The 22,025-nt window shown below is 38.2% G+C and overlaps 2 protein-coding genes and 1 pseudogene across 13 annotated transcripts; 2 read left to right on the forward strand and 1 right to left on the reverse strand.

Annotated features, from left to right (window-relative positions):
* Positions 1-718: 718 nt before the first annotated feature.
* On the reverse strand, positions 719-17,488 carry LOC147502997 (lipid phosphate phosphatase epsilon 2, chloroplastic-like). Of its 11 annotated transcripts, none has more exons than XM_086607786.1 (5): positions 16,933-17,488; positions 13,319-13,544; positions 12,379-12,452; positions 10,318-10,423; positions 9,996-10,223 (listed from the first exon to the last, which is right to left on the reverse strand). In XM_086607786.1, the coding sequence occupies exons 1-5, from the start codon at positions 17,236-17,238 to the stop codon at positions 10,108-10,110; spliced, it is 828 nt and encodes a 275-aa protein (XP_086463912.1). In that variant the 5' UTR covers positions 17,239-17,488; the 3' UTR covers positions 9,996-10,107. The 11 variants fall into 11 exon arrangements, with proteins under 11 accessions (XP_086463909.1, XP_086463911.1, XP_086463912.1 ...); XM_086607781.1 differs by having other exon boundaries at positions 9,996-10,184; positions 16,933-17,484; XM_086607780.1 differs by having other exon boundaries at positions 9,996-10,184; positions 10,318-10,435; positions 16,933-17,484.
* On the forward strand, positions 7,749-11,330 carry LOC147502998 (putative pentatricopeptide repeat-containing protein At3g47840 pseudogene; annotated as a pseudogene). Its single transcript, XR_015221872.1, has one exon. The product of XR_015221872.1 is annotated as a putative pentatricopeptide repeat-containing protein At3g47840 pseudogene (transcript).
* Positions 17,489-18,702: 1,214 nt separating the features above from the next.
* On the forward strand, positions 18,703-19,370 carry LOC147502999 (uncharacterized). The gene is made up of 2 exons (XM_086604677.1): positions 18,703-18,865; positions 19,099-19,370. The coding sequence occupies exons 1-2, from the start codon at positions 18,703-18,705 to the stop codon at positions 19,368-19,370; spliced, it is 435 nt and encodes a 144-aa protein (XP_086460803.1).
* Positions 19,371-22,025: the final 2,655 nt, after the last annotated feature.

Consider the following 22,025-nt stretch of genomic DNA (forward strand, 5'->3'; position numbering starts at 1 on the left):
AATGAGAAGAATAATATTCTACACGAATTAAGCTACTATATATATATATATATATGTAAACACCAAAAGTGTATTGCATTATTTTCAGTACACGTGAATATTTACCTAGAAAAGGAATAATCATGTTTGTTTGCAAAAGCTATGGAAATGAATAATTGTATTGTTGGGTCATGGGTGTGTTAGTAGTAAGTCCCTAGCTATCTATTTACTCTTCTTTTCTTTCTACAAAATTTGCAAGGGGTTAGCTAAGGACACAAAACATTTTCCATTTCCATGATTTTGTTTCCATATGGAAAAGCTCATTTCCTTTCCATAGGTAAACAAACGCCTTAAAAACTATGGAAAAGATTGACCACTCTTATATTCCTTTCCTTTCTATAGTGTTTCCATCATAACAAACACACTTTTAGTAAACAAGAAATCACCAGAAATGAGAAGAATAATATTCTACACGAATTAAGCTACTATATATATATGGTAAACACCAAAAGTGTATTGCATTATTTTCAGTAGAGGTCGTTTATGCACCTATTAAATACGTGAATATTTACCTAGGAGCTTCATGCGTAGTATTTTCGGAGGAACAAGTAATTAAGAGAATGAACATCAAAGATGCTCTCAAGGAGTTGTATTCAATCAAAGAAGGTTTATCCAGTGAAGTGGTCTAATTGATATTTGACAGTTGTAAAGCTTTCCAATAAAAAGGTTTAAAGTTTAAACAACAAAATGTGAAACGTCCAAAATAACCTCTATATTTTAAAGCAAACACTTGTTATTGTACCTCAAATCTCAATCGCATTTAGGAGAGGTCTGAGTCTTACCTACCTTTCATTTATTGTTCTATATATTATTAGATAGAAAAAGCTCTCCTGCGGCTTAAAGCAGATCTGCTCTCTTTCTCCCCCCTTCTTCTCAACGCCTGTCTTGTGATCTCCTGCGAGTGAGCAAGCTTGATAGTGGTCATCTGAAACATAGAGAGATTTAATTTGTGCAAAAAAAAAAAAAAAAAAAAAAAAACTGTTTAACCCTTGTGTGCTTTCTACTTCCCCCCTCTGGGTTTCTTTTTGATTTTTTCAAATTTCTTTTAGTCACTTTCTTCACTTTTATCTGTCCTGGGCTTTAAGATCTCCCCCCAACTTCCCCATTTCCCTCCCCCCCCCCCTCTTTGGTTACTTTTCCCCCTTTTCAAGCTCGGTCCTTTCTGTGCTTGGTGGGAGTTGTTTTCACAGGGAAATGGCTAGCTCTCCAATGCAAGGAGGGTCAACTAGAGAAAAGATTGAGGAACTCCAGTTTGAAATGCAGAATCTCTTCTGTTCTAAAGAGAAAAAAGTAGTGGACATTGGCTGTATAAACATGGTGGAAAATATGGAAGATGGTACTACTCTGCTAGGCAAGTTGTACGGAGGAAAAAGCATCTCTTTACAAGACCTGGCTGAGGAATTACACAGGGGTTGGCAGACTAGGGGAAACACAAAGGTGGAAATGCTATCCAAAGGTTTCTACAAGATGGAGTTTGAAAATATAAAAGAACTGGAGCATGTCAAAGCAAATGGCCCTTGGTGGATACAAGGGTTCATTTTCTCAGTAAAAAAAGGGAAACATCTACAGAATTGGGCTACATCACAGAAGTTCGATCTGGTAGATTTTTGGATACAAATACATGGAATCCCAAGTGACCGCTTAAATGAGGAGAATGTCAGGATGGTGGGGAAAAATCTTGGCAAGCTCAAAGAGGTTGATCTCTGCTACAGAGGGGAGTTCAGAAGCCCAGTAGCAAGAGTTAGAGTTCGAATGGATATTAAGGAACGGCTGCTGAAAGGTCTAGATCTCCGGACTGAATTGGGAGAAGTTTTCCCAGTCACTTTTAAATATGAAAAGCTGGAAATTTTTGCTATTTCTGTGGCTGTATTGGACATGATATCCATTACTGTAAACAGAGAGACCAATACAGCATGAATTTGTGCAAATATGGAGGCTCCCCCAGGGACATCAAGAATAACTTCTCGTTCATGTTGAGAGCAACGGTTTGCTTTAATGGAGTGGCCAACTCAGGGCCATCTTCAGTAACAATATCAGGAACCCCCAATAAACAAAGAACATACCACACGCCGGTGAAAAAATGGGGTTCTCCGATGCGTAGGCCATGGACGGGGACAGGCTTGTTATCTACCCCGGTCAGCGATAAGTCAGCTGGAAAGAGGCCGGAGATCAGGACTGGGAGTACGGAAGAAAGAGAAGCCTCAGTGTCAGAACTCAGAACGGATAGAACCGTATGTGAGACTGAGTTGTCAGTTACCGTTGGAAATTCAAATGTGGATGGGCCCTTGCCCTTAGATCCAGTACAGAGATGGGATGGTCAGTATCTGGGCCATGAGTTGGGCCCAAAAGGGTTATGTCTGGATAAGGGTGGTGAATCTGAGGCCCATGGTAAATCAATTGTGGTCTGGACACCCGGGTTGGAGGTAGAAAACATGGATCTAGATGGAGACCCAAAGGATGCAGAAAAAGGACCCGGACCCATAAGAGAAGATGCTTCTGGATTTCTTTGCTCTTTAGGATGCGAACAAGTGGGATGCAAAGCTGGCATGCTAGAGACCATAGCTGGCGGAGGTGAGTTTTTGGGAACTCGAATAGATCAGATGAAAGATCACGCCGCGCCGAATTTTGGTTCTCCGATTTCCCAGGCTATCATTCCCTTTCTAGATTGTAACAAAACTGATGGGAGCTATCAAGTTAGTTGCTGTGCTGAAGGTGGACATAAATCTTTTAGGTTTCTTGGGCTACCAAGACGTGGTAGGGGGTACAAAACTTTTGCATCTCGAAACTCCATAAGAAGTAGAGCACAGAGAGGTTTGAAAACAGAGATAAGTCTAAAAGTGGGAAGCAAAAGAAAACAGCTGGGTTTGGAAGGAAGTTTTAACAAAATGGATGATGATGGCTGGAAAAAACATAGTTAAAAGGTGGCTGAAAGACTCTCGAAGAAAGCAAAGAGGGAAGCAGATGATTTAAGGGCTAAAGGGTTGGGTCACCTGTTGATTCCGGAAGGAGCACCGATCGTCTTCCATATCCAGTGATTCTAGGAATTCAGTGGAACCAGCACTCTCAAACCAATCACTGGACTCAAGTGTTCACTCGAGCAATGGGGACCAGAGATACCAGAGGAGGATATACCATCTGATGCATTCACTGATGAGGAAGAGGAGGATCTATCAGAAGAAGAAGAAGATTTGGACATGGTGGTTTTAATGTCGACTCTCAGGAGGAAATATCTGTGGGTAATGCCCATTGGAACTCAGTCAAGGTAGTCCTGATGAGGTAGAGTCAGATTCTGATGTAAGTATCACTCAGCTTGCACAACCACAGCCCTTGGCAATTGACGACTCAACAGTAGTGAAAAAACAGGAAAGAAAAGGAAAGAAACCAGGTGCTGAGGCAAGAGCCAGAAAGAAGAGAGGTTCCACAAGTGGGTATAGTGGTGATAGAAGCTCTAATGGTGAAAGTGGTAAATCTGTAAGCAGTGGAGGTCTGTGTGGTCCTCCTCCAGGGTTTCAAGGGCAAATGTCCCCAAACAAATGCCTGTCAAAAAATGATATGATGCTGGAACCGCCGGGAATAGGTTCCTCCACGGCAGTTCAGAATCTAAAGGATCTAGTGAGGCAACACAAACCGGATATTATCTGTTTATCTGAAACCAAAGTGGGGGAGAACAAAGTTAATATGTTAAGCAAAGTTCTAAAGTATGAAAATCGTTTTTGTGTTCCTGCTGCTGGACATCGAGGTGGGCTGGCACTTTTCTGGAAGACAGGAGTCGACCTTGAGGTGCTGGGAGCCACATCAAATCAAATCACAGGTAAACTTTCAAATTTTCATAGTAATAATCCATGGTTTTTCAGTTTCATCTATGGAGAACCAAATGCTAGTTGTAGACATAGATTCTGGACTGAGTTAAGAGAAACTGCCCCCTTTATTCCTGGGCCTTGGCTGATTTTTGGGGATTTTAATGCCATTAGATCCCTGGATGAGAAAGTTGGGGGCAAATCTTCTTTTAATAGATGCATGCTTGATTTTAATCTTTTGATTGATGAGCTTGGCCTGATTGATCTGGGGTATAGGGAACCTAAATTTACCTGGAACAATAATAGGAAAGTTAAAGATAACATCCTTGAGCGTCTGGATCGCGCTCTGGCCACAGCAGATTGGTTGGATCTTTTTCCCAATATGCTAGTTAATAATGTGGTGAATGCCACCTCCGACCACTTGTCCTTAATGATAAATCTTATGCCCAGTATGGAGGTTACTGAAAGGCCCTTCAGGTTTTATGATATGTGGTTAAGGGATGAGTCTTGTAAGCCTATTATTGAACAGGCTTGGAAGGCAGTCACTCATGCTCTCCCTGACTGGAAAGTGGTCCATAAGCTCAAGAGTGTTGAACAAGGCCTGAAAACTTGGAATAAAAAATCTTTTGGTAATATCTTTTATAATATAAAGAAAACTCAAAAAGATCTGGATAGAGTGCTCCAGAAACCTTTCTCTTGCCAAAACCATGAAAAAGCAAAACTGCTCAAGGCAAGGCTCTTCGACTGGTATGACAAAGAGGAAGTTTTCTGGAAACAGAAATCTAGTCAACATTGGATTAAAGAGGGGGGGTAGAAATACAAAGTTCTTCCATCTGTTTACAGTGTATAGGAGAAGAAAGAATAATATTGATAGGATTAAAGATAGTGAAGGGGTGTGGAGAGAAGGTAGGCAAGGGGTGGGGAGTGCTGTAAAAGATTATTTCGATGATCTTTTTGCTTCGGATATGCCTTGTAATGATGATCAGATCCTAGACCTGTTTTCCCCCTGCATCACTGATAGAGAAAATGAGATCCTTAATGCCTACCCCTCTGAGGAGGACATCTGGCAGGTGGCAAGGAAGATAGGGGCCTTGAAAGCCCCTGGCCCAGATGGCTTCCAAGGAACTTTCTACCAAAATTGCTGGGAGGTGATTGGCAAAGATATTATTGATTGTGTTAGAGATTTCTTTGTGAAAGGTTGTATGAACCCTAGATTTAATGAAACTTTTCTAGCTTTAATTCCAAAAGTCTCAAATCCGGATCATATGTCTAAATTCAGACCTATTAGTTTGTGTAACTTCTGTTACAAAATTATTGCGAAGATCTTAGCTAATAGGCTTAAGACACATATTAGTAAGATAGTCTCCCCGTTCCAAGGAGCTTTCATAAAGGGGAGGAACATAGGTGACAATATAGGGCTGGCCAGTGAAATCTTTCATAATATGAAGAGTATGAAAAAAAAACATGGTTTTGTGGCCTTGAAAATGGATATGGCCAAAATTCGATAGGGTTGAATGGTCGTTTACGGACAAAATCTTTAATAGGTTGGGCTTCAATGCGAAGTGGAGACGGCTCATCTCCCATGCATATCTCTTGTCTCATATAACAAAGTATTGTTGAATGGCTCTCCCCTAGAGAGCTTGATCTGACAGGGGCTTGACGGGGAGACCCTCTCTCCCACTACATTTATCATTGTCTCTCTATCTCTCGTATGATAGCAAAGGCTGAAAAGTAATGGGGATATCCATGGCATAAAAATCGGGAGAAATGCTCCCCTTGATCACACATCTCCTTTATCTTTGATGACCTTATCTTGTTCACTAAGGCCGGCTTGGTTTGGTGGAAAGGTAAAGACCATCTTGGAAAAGTATTGTCTTTGCCTCTGGTCAGAGGATAAATTATGACAAATCTAGCATCCACTGTAGTAAAAATGTGCATAGAATGCATCAAAAGATTCTTAAGAGATTCTGGAAGATGAGAACTTTTGATAAAAGAGATAAATACTTGGGTGTACCCATTGTCATATCTCAGAGTAAAAAAGATGACTTTGATTACCTGGTTGATAAAGTACATGGGAAAATAAAAGGTTGGCGAGCTAAAGTCTTGAGCCAAGCCGAGAAATACTCTTATCCAAGGCGTGGCTCGCTACTCCTCTCTATGCTATGGCCACATACAAAGTACCTAAATCCACTTGCAATAAGTTAGATAAAGCTTACAGACAATTCTGGTGGCATGGTACGGAGGACAACAAAAGCCTCCACACCATTGGGTGGGATGGCATATGTAAGCCTAAAGCCTTGGGAGGCTTAGGTTTGAGGAAATCGGGGGATATGAACAAGGCTATGCTCTCTAAGCTGGCTTGGAAAGCTGTAAAGGACACTACATCTATATGGGCGAAGACTTTTATAGCTGTGTATGGCAAGTAGTGGTTTGATAAGAAAGAGGAACCCCCACCCTGGGCCTCCTGGTTCTGGAAAGGGGTGCATAGAACTGCTCGGGAATGTCTTCCAGGGCTGATTTGGAGTATTGGGAAAGGGGACAAAGTGGAAGCTATGAAACAACCTTGGCTTCTCCATAACAATGCTCCTATAACTCTGCAAGAAGTGTTGCCCAACAGACCTGAGTTGGAGGATCTAAGAGTAAGAGACCTGATGCTAAGGGATGGGTCAGGCTGGGACTATCAAAAGGTGGAGTCTCTTTTTCCACCTGAGATAGTGACCATGATTACTATTTACCGTAATTAGACCTAACAGCAGTGCCAAGGATGAGATTAGATGGGCGCACACAAATAATGGTCTTCTCACAGTCAGATCTGCCTATAGGTTTGTCACTAGATCTTATTGGCAAGGAGGCCCCTCCTCCTTCAATACTAAGAGTATAAAAACTCTGTGGGGCTTGCAGCTGTCAGCTAGCACACAGCTGTTCCTATGGAAGCTGTATATGAATTTGCTTCCCACAGGAGATGTGCTGGAAAGCAGAAACATTCAGGGGGAGCATAAGTGCCCATTATGTTGGCTGGCCCCAGAAGAACCAATCCATCTTTTCTTCCAATGTGAGTGGACAAAACTGGTTTGGTTAAAGCCGGAGTTAGGGGAGCGAGTTGAAGAACATCACGAGAACACACTATAAGAGACTGGCTAGATTTCTTCCTGGGGTGCACACAAACAACTGACCAAGGACTTGTAGAAAAAGGCCTGCTTGCAGCTAATATCCTACAAGCTATTTGGGAAACAAGGAATAGAGCCAAGTTTGAGGGAAAGGTGCCCAACAGAGATAGCATGCTGAGAAGGACCTATGCACAGTGGAACAGGAGTCTGGAAGCATATAGAGAACCTCAGGGAGTAGTCTCATCAAAATCTTATTTTACTACGAATTGGCTTGATAAGAACAAAAATCCTATTTTTCCTATTGTAGAAGTAAATCTTATGCTAATCGGGTTTGACGGCTTTACTTGAGGGAAACAAGGGTGGCGGCAGCGAGGAACTTTGGCTTGGAATAGGGAAGGTTATCATATTGGGGCGGCTACAAGGCTTTTGAAGTTTCTACGAAGAGGCAAAGATGGTGGCTCTAGAAGTAGGCTGTAAAACTAGCAAGGACCACGGAAAAGCACGTCGATCTTGTTTGAAGGAGATGCTGCCATCAAGTTATTTTGGCGCACAAAACTTGAGGGAGCAACAGTCGACAAATTGGAAGCTTGATTCCATTAGATGTAATATTCAGGGGTTTATGCCACTCTTTTACTTTCTGTAGCTTTAGTTGGATCAGTAGGCAAGTAAATGTTGAAGCGCATGAGCTAGCCAAGTGGGCTTCTAGACGTCAAGACCAGAACTCTCTCCTGACTTTTTTGCTAAACAGCAGTACTGTACCCCTTTTGCTATGATATCTATAAGACATGTTTTAAAGCAAACACTTGTTATTGTACCTCAAATCTCAATCAGCAATTCCAATTTCCAAGTGAACATGGTCTTATCAGTAATAAGACTACAAATAAGAAAATTATTTACAGCATCAGAAATTGTATACATCAAAATATTAGAGGGAACCAAAGACGGTTTAAACTTCTTATCATCTTCAATATTCGAAACCAATACTCACTTGAAAAGGTTAACTATTTGATAAAATGCCACAAAGAGATGCAATCTCTTGGACTACTATCATTTCCGGGTACGTCACCAACTTCAATGCAACTTCAGTTTCGTCGACCCGTTTGTACTTGCACTTGCTTTTAAAGCTTGTGGTTGTGATTATGAGTTGAATTATGGGAAAATGGTTCATGGGTATACGGTGAAAAATGGGTTTGCGAATAATGTGTTTGTGGGGAGTTCTCTTTTGGATATGTATACAAAATGTGAGTGTGTGGAGATGGGGTGTAGGGTTTTTGATGAGATGCCTGAGAGGAATGTAGTTTCTTGGACTGTGATAATAACGGGACTAGTTCGCTGTGGGTGTTACAAAGAAGCACTGATGTATTTTTCAGAAATGTGGGGATCAGATGTACAATGCGATTCGTATACATTTGCTAGTGCATTGAAGGCTTGTGCTGATTCATGTGACTTGAAGTCTGGTAAAGCAATACATACTCAAGCGATGAAGGCGGGGTTTGATACGAGCTCGTTTGTTGCTAATACTCTTACTAATATGTATGCCAAGTGTGGGGAATTAGACTATGGAGTGCGTTTGTTTGAAAGAATGAAGATTCATGATGTGGTTTTGTATACAATGATTATATCGTCTTATGTTCAAATAGGACGAGAGGAGCTTGCGGTGCAAACATTTGTTCGGATGAGGGAATCAGGTGTTTGTCCTAATGAGTTCACTTTTGCCTCAATCATTTCTGCCTGTGCAAACCTTGCAAGAGTTTATTGGGGTGAGCAGTTACATTTGCCTGTTATACATATAGGTTTAGGGAATTCTTTGTCAGTTGCAAATGCCATTATGACTATGTATTCAAAGTGTGGACGCGTAAGATCTAGTTCAATGGTATTTGACGGGATGGTAAGAAGGGATACTGTGTCATGGACTACAATAATAGTTGGGTATTCCCAGGATGGCCATTGTGAAGAAGCCTTTGACTATTATTCAAGGATGAGGAGAGGGACAGAAACCGAATGAGTTTACTCTCTCAAGCTTATTGAGTGTCAGCGGAAATATGGCTATTCTTGAACTAGGTAAGCAATTACATGCTCACATACTGTTGATTGGGCTAGAAAACGATCTAATGATCCACAGTGCACTGATTAATATGTACTGCAAATGTGGGAGTATACAAGAAGCTTCAAGGATCTTTGATGCTGAGGAAAATGACAGTGTTGTGTCATGGACATCTATGATTAACGGGTACGCTGAACATGGACATTGTAAAGAAGCAATTGATTTGTTTGAGAAGATGTCGAGGGTGGGCATGAGACCTGATGATGTGACCTTCATTGGTGTTCTAGGTGCATGTAGCCATGCGGGACTAGTTGATCATGGTTTCCAGTATTTCAATTTGATGACTAGGAAATATCGTATTCATCCTGGGAAAGAACACTATGGCTGCATGATTGATCTCCTTTCTCGCGCTGGACGACTAAGCGATGCTGAGCAAATGATACATGAAATGCCGTATAAAAAGGATGATGTTGTTTGGTCGTCCTTCCTTGCTCACAGCCTGTAGAGCCCACGGTGATATTGAACGTGGAAGACGTGTATCAGAGCGCCTTCTAGAATTGAATCCAAATTGTGCAGTGACTTATATCACCTTATGTAACATATATTCCGCCAAAGGGGAGTGGAAGGATGCAGCAGATATGAGAAAACAAATGAGGTCAAAAGGGGTAGTAAAGGAGCCAGGGTGGTCTTGGCTTAAGGTCAAGGATCAGGTCTCTGCATTTGTGGCCGGGGACCGATCTCATCCTCAAGGTGAGGACATATACTTCATGTTACAATTTCTAGCATCAAGGAGCGAAATGACTGCAACGGCCTGGAAATCACTGAGTATAGGATCTTGAAGTTTAGAGAACATTAGACTTTGCACTGGGGTTGGTGTGGTGATGTCTCTGTCTTGCAAATTTAAGAAGACTTTGAAAAAGGCATCTTCATGTTTAAATTAACAAGATCAGATGAGATTACATACTCAGACAAGAACTGCTGTAAGGTGCAAAGGCCCAGAACACGATCAACATTCCAGAGAAGCGTTTGAATTAGCGGTTGCATGTTTAAATTAACAAGATCGGATGAGATTACATACTCCGACAATAACTAATGTGAGGTGCAAGGGCCCAGAACATGATCAACATTCCAGAGAAGCGGTCGAATTGGCAGTGGCATTAGGTTGATATGAGTATGGATGCGTTGCTCTTCTAGGACCTAAGATACCAAACTTTTGGTAAGGGATCGTGCAGAAACCTTGGAAGAATTTACAACAAGTTCAATTTAGTCGTTTATCTTAAGCACAATACACTTGGATTCAAAAGTTCTTAGCTGACATTGGGCTTACAACCTGTGAATGGGTCTATGGAAGAAGCTATACGTAGTCTTGGAGGAATGTTGATTTGTTGAATAACATGATGTCCACAATATGATATATAGCAATCCTTCCCTTGCATCTGTATGTAAGACTTCAATACCATCAGCGGTCAAGTCACCAATATTCACGAAGTCAAGCTTTGTACCATTTTTATGGTTGTTTTAGCCATTGCAAACTCTCTAATTTTCTAAAAAAGAAGATTGTTTCTCCATTCCGTAGGTTTTGTTTACATATCTGTTAATATACTGAAAGAATTACGAAAGCTTACCGCAATGCTGTTAAGTCGTCCTGAGAAAACATTAACCTATACATCAAAAGACCTACCAGCTACTGTGTACGACAATGCTTATTAAGGTTCTTCCATAAGCCAATACTGAATTATATAAACCAAAAAGCATACACAAACTGCAGCAGACCCCAGAACAACCACCATTCGAACCCACAAGGAGGCAATGAAGGCTTTCAGCACAAATGCATACCATGCCTGGAACCACAATATTGATAAAATAGTACCCAAGACTGCACCGACAGAGACTTGGCTGATGGTGTGAAGTTTCTGCGAGACCCTTAGCCATGACTGCCACAGATGATAAGAAAAGAACCCATGAATTCATGGATGCTTTCATATATACTAAGGGCTAATACTTTGTGGGTATGATCTTACCACTGTGGAGATCATATCCACAAAATTTCATATCATTCCAAAATCTCTAACTCTTTCAAAACTTGATTTGAAAATGTGATTTATTTTAACGGCCAGGATTTAAAATTTTGCATCCCTCATTTGGCATCTTTAGAAATTTCCAAAGAAGCCCATTTTTTGCAAGGATGTTTTCCATGGTAGGAAGATGACATCCACAAAAAATCAAGTCGTAAGTAAATTTGTGGAGTGAGATAGCGGCCATTGTATAAATTGTTGTATAAAAAGTGTTGTATATAGATCCCTCCCATATATATATATGTAGGACTTATTTTCAAACTAATCAAATTAAAAGTTGTCATGTCAAGACACATATTTATCAAGCAGGAGTGTGATCTAAATCTACGATGCATTCTGTTATCAATATGGTATATCTGGTTCCAACATTAAGAGTTACCAAGTCCACACTCACCCTAATCAGTACAAGCTGGTCCAACGTCGATGGATGATTAACTCTAGCAGGGCAGAAGAAAAGTTTGCCGAACCCCTACATGTTAATCCTAAATTATTATGACTCCTCATATGCTTCAATGGCACATTGGCATTTATGCATCTCATATCTTTTCTTCTATTCCCACTGGTTGTATCATGAATGTTGACAAGGAATACAGTTCTACCTTTCACACAGTTATCAACCTTTTCTAGTTTCCAAGAATCTAACGACAGTACGACACAAAGATAGTTCGAGATAGTTCTAACTTCCAGGGTAGTACTTCAATGTTATAACTATTCAATGACGAGATAACCCAACTCAAGGATTAGTAGAAAGTGTTTGTGGACCTTTGCAGACTATGCAAAAGAGAAGTGATGAAATAACAGACAAAGTAGAACATGCTTATCAAGATTAGCAAAGCTCAATTAGGTCTTAGTTATTGGCAATTTACTTCACCACTAATTTATACAACACCTTTATTTACTTTATCATATTCAGGTACTGGTCAGTTCCAAGTCCAACTCAACATTATTCACCAATGGCAAGTTACAGTAATTTGTGAAGTTTGAGCGTTCTCTGTACATCTATTGGCATGTCTATATACTTGGCATACAGATAGGCGCATGTTAGACACAGAAAGTGTATGATCACAATGTCTGAACACATAAATACACTCCCTTCTTCCTACGCTACATCTAAACGTTGTCATTACCCATCTTGAGGTTGATTAATTGTCACTGCAAGATGGCAGACCTATTTAGCTAGGACTTTCAGGTTTCAATATAGATAGTAGTAAGCTTAAACAGTCAAGGAACCTCCAACTGCAGTTTAAGTGAAACAGATACATAAAGATGATTTAAGCAGGAATTTGTACATGCCGCAAGAGTTAAAAAGATCTTACTAGATATGAACCAGAAGCCAAGGCAAGCATCCCCACTGCCACTGTAAATTCGTTGATCCCCAAAAGTTTAACCACTGCAATGGATCCACAAAATCACAGAGAAAACCGTCAGACATGCAATCGATTTCAAGAGTAGGTAAGTCATACATACAAAATCAAAGAAACATGCCAAAAACTATAAATAACGGAAAAAGTTTGCCACCAAAGTAAGTGGATTGCGTTCCACACAGATTATAGGAGGATCTCTGAAAAAAATAATGATCAACCATGTACATAGTTTTATAGATTTTAGCAGTAATAGGAATGTCCAAGTGAAGCAATCAAGAATATAGTGATGATATATTACAAAGCAAACTAGCTGACAGCCTTGAAACATGATCTACACCAATCACTGGCTACCATCTGAATTGGCTCACTTAACGTTGATACACTCAAAAGACAATAACCAAGTAAGTACATTCTACGCATGTGATACAAATGTTTCATTTTCTTTTGCTGGTTTATCAACAAAAGAATGTGGTATGTTGGTGCATGAAATCAAAGGAACTGTTGCTCATCCATCACATTCAGTAGCAAAGCTCTGACGAGCACTTTTAGCGACCTTATATTCCCCCCTTCTTTATTTTCTGTTGTATTACTATAAAGAGCTGTTGTTTATGACCAATAGATTAAGGCTCAGCACATTACAGCTTATTAAAGTCTCTCCAATTGCAGCGTCCTTTTGTGTTTTATTTACATTTTGTTGTCTGGATATGGGTGTGTGAACTCTTGTTGCTTTGTTTACACAAAAGGTTTGGTATTCACTATTACACTCATTGGAGTCCATGTCGAGAGTCAAAAAAACATCTTAGATGTGATTCCGTGGCAGAAAACTTATTAAAATGACTATGGAAGGAATATAAGTAACAACATTAGTAATCTTGGGATTTGAATAACTTACTTGAAAGGATAGCAAAGATGATAGCAAAGAAGATGGACTGCGCATGTGAAGATGGCATTCCTGGATCAGATCTCAAGGTAGCAATTGGTCGCTCTTGGTTGAGTATCTGTTTCAGACCAACTGAAAGCCAAGCATTCATGACAGCTCCCATGGCAGCCCACAAGGCTTCAGCATCATGTCTCCAAAGAATGATAGCACCAAAAAGTGCAGCCACTAGCCACTTGCTCTGTAAAGCATAAGAGGAAGATGCAAGCAATATTGTAATTATTGAAAGAAGAAAGTTAGAGAATTTCACATAAATAGTTGTATTCTAATGCATGACAGCTTATGTCACGACCTCCGAACCATAAGTTTCTTTGGATGCTTCCATGCATTTTAATATCCTACAAGGTTTTCCAGTTTTGCTCCAAAGAGCGGAAAAGAGAAAGAAAAGATAACAACAAAAAAGTGACAGCCTCTTGAATCTTCATACATAAACAATATGAAAGAAAAATGGTTGCAATCATTATCTTTGAACATGGTTTCAAAGAGATGGATAATACAGAAACAAAGCAAAAAACCAAGGGAAACTATATATTTCCTAAAACCTCTTTACTTCATAATAAATGTAAATTAGAACCAAAATGTTGAAAGAAAAAAGCTATAGAACAAGCTACGGTAGTAAAAAGAATACTCAGCTATTCAGCTAATAAAGATGACTTCATAGACTTGAGTATAACAAGGGAATAAATTTTTGAAAGCCATGCACGTGAAACAAGGTGCTGTAAACAAAGCAAGCGGTCAAGAGGATACTGTTAATCAAGAGACCCACCAGTGATGGAGGTGACATCATATGAGATAGACGACAGCCAACCGGCTTTACATTCACAGCACTAGAGTTCAAGAAAAAGGTTAAGATGCTTATATTTTTCATATATGCAAGCCATTACTATAAGATAATAGGTTAAAGCAAGTTAGGTTCACAAAGACTAGTAAAAATGGTAAGTAGGGAGCTTTCTTAAAACATAATTAATAATCACATAATTTTTTAATCAACCAGAATATCAGATTATTTGATGACACACCATCTTATTACTATCGTAAGTGTTAGACTACACTTTTAATTCATTCCTTACGTGTTTGACATCTCACGGAATAATTGTGGATAAAAGGCACTTTGTCTTATATGATTTCAGTTCAGAGGAACTATTTCCATAAGTTTGTCTTACATTCAGGGGTGAAATGAGAAGAGTGCCTTGTAATTGTTTGGAGTTCAGATGCAGTAATTTCATCCAATCTTATATGTATGATGACCATGTCTACGCTCTGTTGACTTCCAACATAGATACTAACATAGATTGAAGTAGCGGAAGCAACACTTAATCAAAATTTACACTTTATACATCCCTAAAAGTCTCACATTTATTGATAATCACTCAATAGTTCATAAACATAAACACAACTAAAACAACTAATTGAAACCCTAACCATAAGCTCTTATTTATAACAACCCTAAAAATAATAGACCCCAATAGTAATACGCCACGTGGGCAACAACCAAATAGAATAACTAAACTAGTGGACTCTCGACCCATTGGGCTTGGACTTGAGCTATAGGCGCACGCCTATAATATGAGAAGAAAGCATGGGCGCACACTAGGGGTGCAAGTGGATATCCAAATATTCGTATTCGAAAAATCAGATATTTATCCAAAAATTTCGAATATTGGATTCGGATAATTTTTTATGTCAAAACTGGTTTCGAATACAGATTCGGACACTGCCATATCCGTGTCCGATAATATCCAATCAGATTTAAAAAACTAATAGTTATTATATATAATTAATTTATTAATTATTTAGTGTACAAAATATTATATAAAATATAATCTATGATGCACGGATCCTCCAAAAATGTCATTGCACCCGTATCGGTTAGCTACGCCCTACGGTACCGATACGGGTACCGGATACTTCTAGGATACTTGTTCCTTACCTAAGAAAAAAAGAATCCCAATAAATTTTGAAAGAGGCTGACAGAGGAGATTTAGCGAAATTCTTTCACTTGAATGACCAAAATTTCCAAATCTCTCTTCTTTCTCGAAAGAGATTGAACCTCTCTAAATAGATTCTACTGGAATCTCTAAAATAAACTTGATCCAATAGTTCTACTCCATTGAAAATGTAAATTGTTTCTTGAGGCTTCAAGCTGTATTGAATTTGGCATGTGTTATAATAATTTTTCACATGTTCCTGACATACTTCACTCAAAGAACTACTAAGAGAATTTTTAGAATACACATGTTTTAAAATATTCCTAATAATTAGCAGTACCCATAGGCCGTACCAGTATCCTAATATTTCATAAAAGTCGTATTGTACCCCATACCGGTATCGTACCCGTATCCGTACATCATAGACTATAATAACAAAAAAATAATAAAAAATGACAAATATATATATTTATACTAGTTTTTATAATGGTAAAATGAATTATTCAAGACAAATAAAATTTTAATTAATATTAATTTTCGGATCGGATATTATCCGATATCCGATTCATATAGAATTTTTAATATCCATCGAATTCGGATTCGGATTCGGATTTTGATATCAGTATAAATTTTCGGATTTAGAGTCGGATACAGTCATATCCGAATCCGAACCTATCCGTTTGCACCCCTAGCGCACACCTATGTCTTCAAAACAACGAGCTAACAATCTACATCAGATACTCTAGGTTTCGAACATGAAACACATCAAGCACATATATGCATGCACACATTCACACAGAAAGCCAAGGCCTTGAAGCTACCTATGTCTATACAATCTTCCTAGGTCTAAATCAACTCAATGAAAGGAAACACTAGACAGAGAAAACAGACATGTTTTTTTCCTTTTTTTCCTTCTTTTTTTATCGCAATAGCAGGAATAGTACAGCCCAATTCTAACTAGAAGTGGTTGCTATGAATGACCCTCCCAGAGTTTTCTAAAAGGAATAAAATCTCTTTGTTATATGCCCGTAGGAGCATTCTGTACACCCCCCCCCTTTTATCTTTGGGAAAAGAAAATGGAAAGAGTGAACTATGGAGAACACACAATGGTTGGATTTATGAAAACTGGTGTTGGGTAGATGCTGACATGTTAAAGCTCTTAATACACAACAGAATGCCGGAATTCTGCCCTGACCCCCTAATTTTGCAACATTCCAGATGGCCACAACCTGGTAATTTATTCAAATGTCATAATTCTCTTGCTGTACTCAAGGAAGTAATTGATAGCATAAGACTCCAACCAAACGTTTCTTGTTTGTTCATGCACTTTGCCATCTTTTACAAATTTCCTCAGAACTGAATTTAGGCACAAATTGCTATTCTTTCCATAGCACGAAAGGATAAGACACAACATAATTACATGTATGCAATCCTATATACCTATCCCTTTTCATATCTGCACAAATTCAACTCAATTAACACACGAATTCGTTCATTTCCACAACCTCAATCCCCAAAAACTATGTGAAAAAATTCGATGTATATCTTAACAATCAGAATACTCACCAATAACTTAAAAGCAACTAAAAGGAATAAAAATTAGAAATATATAAAGTCTAGTAACCATAATAAAGAACTAACCAATTTATTAATAGCAGATTCAAATCCATCAGAATCGATACGAGACCGAAACTCCGAAGACCCATTACTCAAAATAGCTTCAGTTTCCATAACTCCATAACTTTCAACATGACCATCACTAGTTCTTAAACCAGAACTTGTTACCAACTCAGCCATTTTATTTTCCTTAGACTTGAAAGAATACCTTGATTTTGATGATGAAATGGGAAACTTGTGAAGATGAGATGAAGTGTGTTTTAGAGATTGATGGCGTGGAAGAAATGTGAATGTGGTGGTGGTGGGGTTGTATGTTATAGTAGTTGACATGTTTAATAAGTTTTTTTTTTGAGTAGTGTAGTACTAGTGTTACAGGAAAATGTAACCAACAACTCCAACTTTGCTTATGTGTGTTTTTTTTTTTTTCCAGTTCAGTTCTTTAAATAATGGAAACTTCCTTGGACCAGATTGATAAGTCTCAAAAACAATGGAAAGTAGTCGTTAGAATGTCCGGACTTGGGAGGTGTTCCATTTTGAGAGATCAAAAATTGGGTTTGGATTTGGTCTTGCTTGACGGTGTTGTTTATTGTACTCTTCCCAATCAGTGTCATAACAAGGGCTGTGGGTTTCGATAATCCATCCGAACCGAACCGATAAAAAACGGTTTTGGTTTTGATAATTTAGTTTGCTCTCTACCAACCCGAAACCGAACCGAACCGATATGAACCTGAACCAATAAGATATCATTTTAGTAATATTTATGATTAATTTTGTATATATTTATCAATTGTGTGGTTAAAATTAATTAATTTCATTTAAAATTTAATTGATTTTATAGTTTTCGGTTCGGATCGGTTTGGGTTCGGTTTCAGATTAAATGTAATATTATCGGTTCGATTCGATTTCGAGTTCCCAATTTTCTTATCGGTTTAGGTTCGGATTTTCCAAAACCCGACCCAAACCGATCCATTGACAGCCCTAAACTCATAAGTCATAACTACCTCAAATCTCTTAAAATCTGTTTCGCAATGATTCGGTATGCTAAGCCTCCAAAAAAACCCAGTTTATGTACCAAAGCGTTTTGCAGAAATTTTCGGTTTCTATTTCGGACAGCAGAAAACTTATCCCGTGTAAATGCAATTTTTTGTTAAATGGGACAATTTGTCTCGCGCCTTATTCCCTCCATTTCCTTGGCGCCAATTCATTTTGGCGCCTATCATTTTCCACCATTTTCTACGCTATATCTCATCAGAGTCAGAGTGAAACACCATTTATCTATATCTTTCTTCATCTCTTCTCATAAGTTTAAGTTTTTAGTTATAATTTTTTTATATTTTGTCATGGATTCTAGTAGTAATAGTCACAATTGGTGCGAAAGAGTAAGTGAACTGATTTTCGACGATGATGATGAAACTGCCGCAATCGTTCAACAAATGCAAAGTGATACAGTTGTAGTGACGTCAATGATTCTGGCTATCAACTCTTTATCTGTACCAAAATGGGGTGGATATGTTGATGGTAGATAGGGTGAATCTGTTGATGGTAGAGAATACACTAACCGCAATCGTGTTGGTGTGCATGAACGGTTGGTGGCTGATTATTTTATTGCTAGACCAAATTATAAAGTAGGTAAATTTCGTCGTAGGTTTCGTATGAGAAGAGCACTTTTTCACCGTTTATTGGAAGTTGTAACTAATTTTGATCCATATTTTAAGTCTTATTGTGATGCTCTTAGTTTGCCTGTTGGGATTTTGGGTTTGGTGAAGATTACAGCTGCAATACAAATGCTTGCTTATGGCTAGCTATCCAGCTGATTCAATGGATCACTGGATAAAACTTGCTGAGAGTACAGCTCGTGAATCACTTCATCATTTCTGCAATGCAGTTGTCAACTGTTTTGAAGAACAGTACTTGAGAAGCCCAACGGAAGAAGATGTAACACGCTTGCTTGCAGTAGGTGAAAACGTGGTTGGCCAGGTATCTTGGGTAGTTTAGACTGTATGCATTGGGTATGGAAAAATTGTCCAATTGCGTGGCATGGAACTCATTTGGACCATGCTAGAAAAGCGACTGTGATTTTGGAAGTAATTGTAGACCAGGAGCTATGGTTTTGGCACAAATACTTTGGAATGGCTAGATCGTGTAATGATCTTAATGTGTTAGATAATTCTCATTTATTTGATAATTTAGTCAAAGGAACAACTCTAGCTTGTGTTTATCAAGTTAATAACAAACCTTACAACATTGGCTACTACCTTGCTGATGGAATATATCGGCCATGGGCTACACTAATTCAAACAATTTCATCTCCTGCTAGTCCCATGGATATTAACTTTGCAAAAGCGCAAGAATCAGCTCGTAAAGATGCGGAACGTGGTTTTGGTGTTTTACAGGCTAGATTTGCAATTATATTGTTAGCAGGCCTGCTCGTAAGTGAGATAAAGGAGTTCTATCTCGTATAATGAAGGCATGTATTATACTTCATAACATGATTGTTGAGAATGAGCATTGTGAACAACTTCCAACGTGAAACCACTTTCAGATGAACGATTGCGACATGAAGTTGAGATAAAAAGTAATGAACATGAGCTTGTGCAAACACATTGTAGTCAGGACATTAAGTATTCGTTGTGGAGCTACTAATGAACAATTGAAGAATAATCTGGTGCAACATCATTAGGCATGTTATGGTGCACGCCACAACTAAAGGAACAACTAATAAGTTTGTTTAAGTTTAATTTGAATACAATTGTTGTTAATTTGGTAGAAATTTGCGCATTGTTTAAATTAAATTAAATTAAAATTGTTACAACTTACTTCAAATTAAAAACGTTACAACTTCAAATTAAAAAATGTTACAACTTACTTCAAATTAAAAATTGTTACAACAAAAATCATCAGCTTCATATTCTTCATTTTCATCCCTCGGAAATGGATTGGGAGAGTGTGTTTGCCTACCACGAGATTGACTAACACTACTTGTTGCTCCAGAAGAAGAAAATGACCCAAACTGTTAAGAAAGATGAGTTGGAATGTATGGACTATATATGAGGGGTTGGAATATATGGAGTAGGAGGGGTTGGAATGTATAGACTAGGCAGGGTTGGAGTGTATGGAGTAGGAGAGGTTGGAAATTTTGGATAATGAGGAACAGAAGGAGTAACATGAATGCATTGTTCTTGTTCAACCCGTTTACAATAGATAGATTGTTGTTTAGCTTCCCAAAATGTAAGTTGAATACCTCTAAACTTGCTTAGATCAAACATCATGATATCGATATCTTGTTCTTTTTGTACTTCAAGTCTTAATCTTTCCTCTTCTTTATAATTTTTCATTGAGAGGAACATTTGTCATTTTAAGTCTGTTTGTTCTTGCAGATATTTTTGCAGTTATAAGTTGATTGTCTCTTACTTCCTCTAGAGTTTGTGTCATCTGGTGTGCAACTTCATCGACATCTCTTTTCTTAAACTTCCTTCCCTTTGGGCATTTTTCTGATGCGGGCACTTCACTCGATGGTTGACTTTCTTCATCTAACGAAATATTGGCTATTTTAATATTGTTAGCGGTTGATCCACCACTGACGCCACCATTAACATCACTACTAGAAATGATTTTTTGTACTGTTTTTTTTTAAACCACGTACTATCACTTCTAGCTTTTAGTAGTGATTCCATTTTGAACTTAAAATTAAAACCCAATAACAATGCTCAAATTTAAATGGTTCATTTACAACAATTAAATAAACAGTACGAGCTCGTGACATTGTATCATCCGCATTAGTACCACTACCATTCACTCTCGATTGTTGATCATAATAACCTTGAAATAAACTTATCGCATGTTGGATTTGGTGAAAACGAGCTTGAACTGATCCACTAGTTCGTGGTTGGCCTACATAACCAAGCTGATTCATACGCTTGTTCAGTTCTTTAGCAATTTTCTCAATAAAAAAAAAAAACAAATCTATTTTGCCCCACCCCAACAACTGCATCTTCTGAAATAAAAATCCAACTATGACATAAATTTTCATCTTCTACGACTATGAAATTTTTTGAACGACCTTGAACATGGGTATATTAGCTATTTTTTGGCTTTGGTTTTGGCTATTTCTACCTCCCCTATTATATTTCCTCTACCTCTAGACCTTTGTGAAAACATTTTGTTAAAGAATGAAAGAAGAAAGATGAGTGAATTGATGAAAATTGAGTGAGGCACTAATGCAATATATATAGGCTATAAGTCCAATGGATCTAAATATATTTGTTGGGCTCAACTGTACAAAATCTAGCTGTTTTAACTTTTCATTAAAAAAATTTTGAAAAACTGCTAGACGACAAAAGTTGACCCGTCCAACATCTGGACGGCTAAATAAAGTTGTCACGTGTGAGTGGCTGCTAAATTTCTGAGTATTTTGGTCAAAAATTTAACAATCACTGAGATAGAAACGGCAGTTTAGTAGCGCATTGGTAAACAAAATTGCTGGAAAAATTGCTACATGTTACATTGGTAATAAAAAATAGCAGTGTGTTGATGATGCTCTTAGAGTTTATAAAATGTCTGACATTCTCCAAAAAAAAAAAAAAAAACATGCGAAAATTCAGGAGTTATTGTTGACCTTTCAACTAATGGAAAAGAGAACGAATTTGTGGATAAACTTGTCTACAAACATCAATTTTTCATTGGTCCAATCAACTTTTGGGCAGAAAAACAAATTTTTCAGGCAACAAAACCACCAATCAGCACTTGATGTTTTGTGGACAACAAACAATTGTCTATCCACAAATTTGTTCTGAATGGAAAACAATGACAACACTACCAGAAAAAATTGAACGAAATTATGGATGCATTAGGCGAAAAAAAAAAAGTGGTAATAGATCAGCATATATGGAAACGTTCCACCCCTCTTAAAAGTTCTACCTAATTATGAGTCCGAATTTGGAAACTCTCATTTTTATGGAAACTCTTATTTGTAAGTGATCTGAGTTCATGATGAATTTCATCTTGAACGGGACTCATTTCTGAACGGTATAACCCGAGTGATGTGCTTAGACCCAAAGCTATTGGTGTCTTGGTGACCAGATATAACCATATAGGTAGAAATAAGAACTATGAATGAA

Source organism: Coptis chinensis, chromosome 4, assembly GCF_015680905.1.
Source record: "Coptis chinensis isolate HL-2020 chromosome 4, ASM1568090v1, whole genome shotgun sequence".
Classification (NCBI taxonomy): Eukaryota; Viridiplantae; Streptophyta; class Magnoliopsida; order Ranunculales; family Ranunculaceae; genus Coptis; species Coptis chinensis.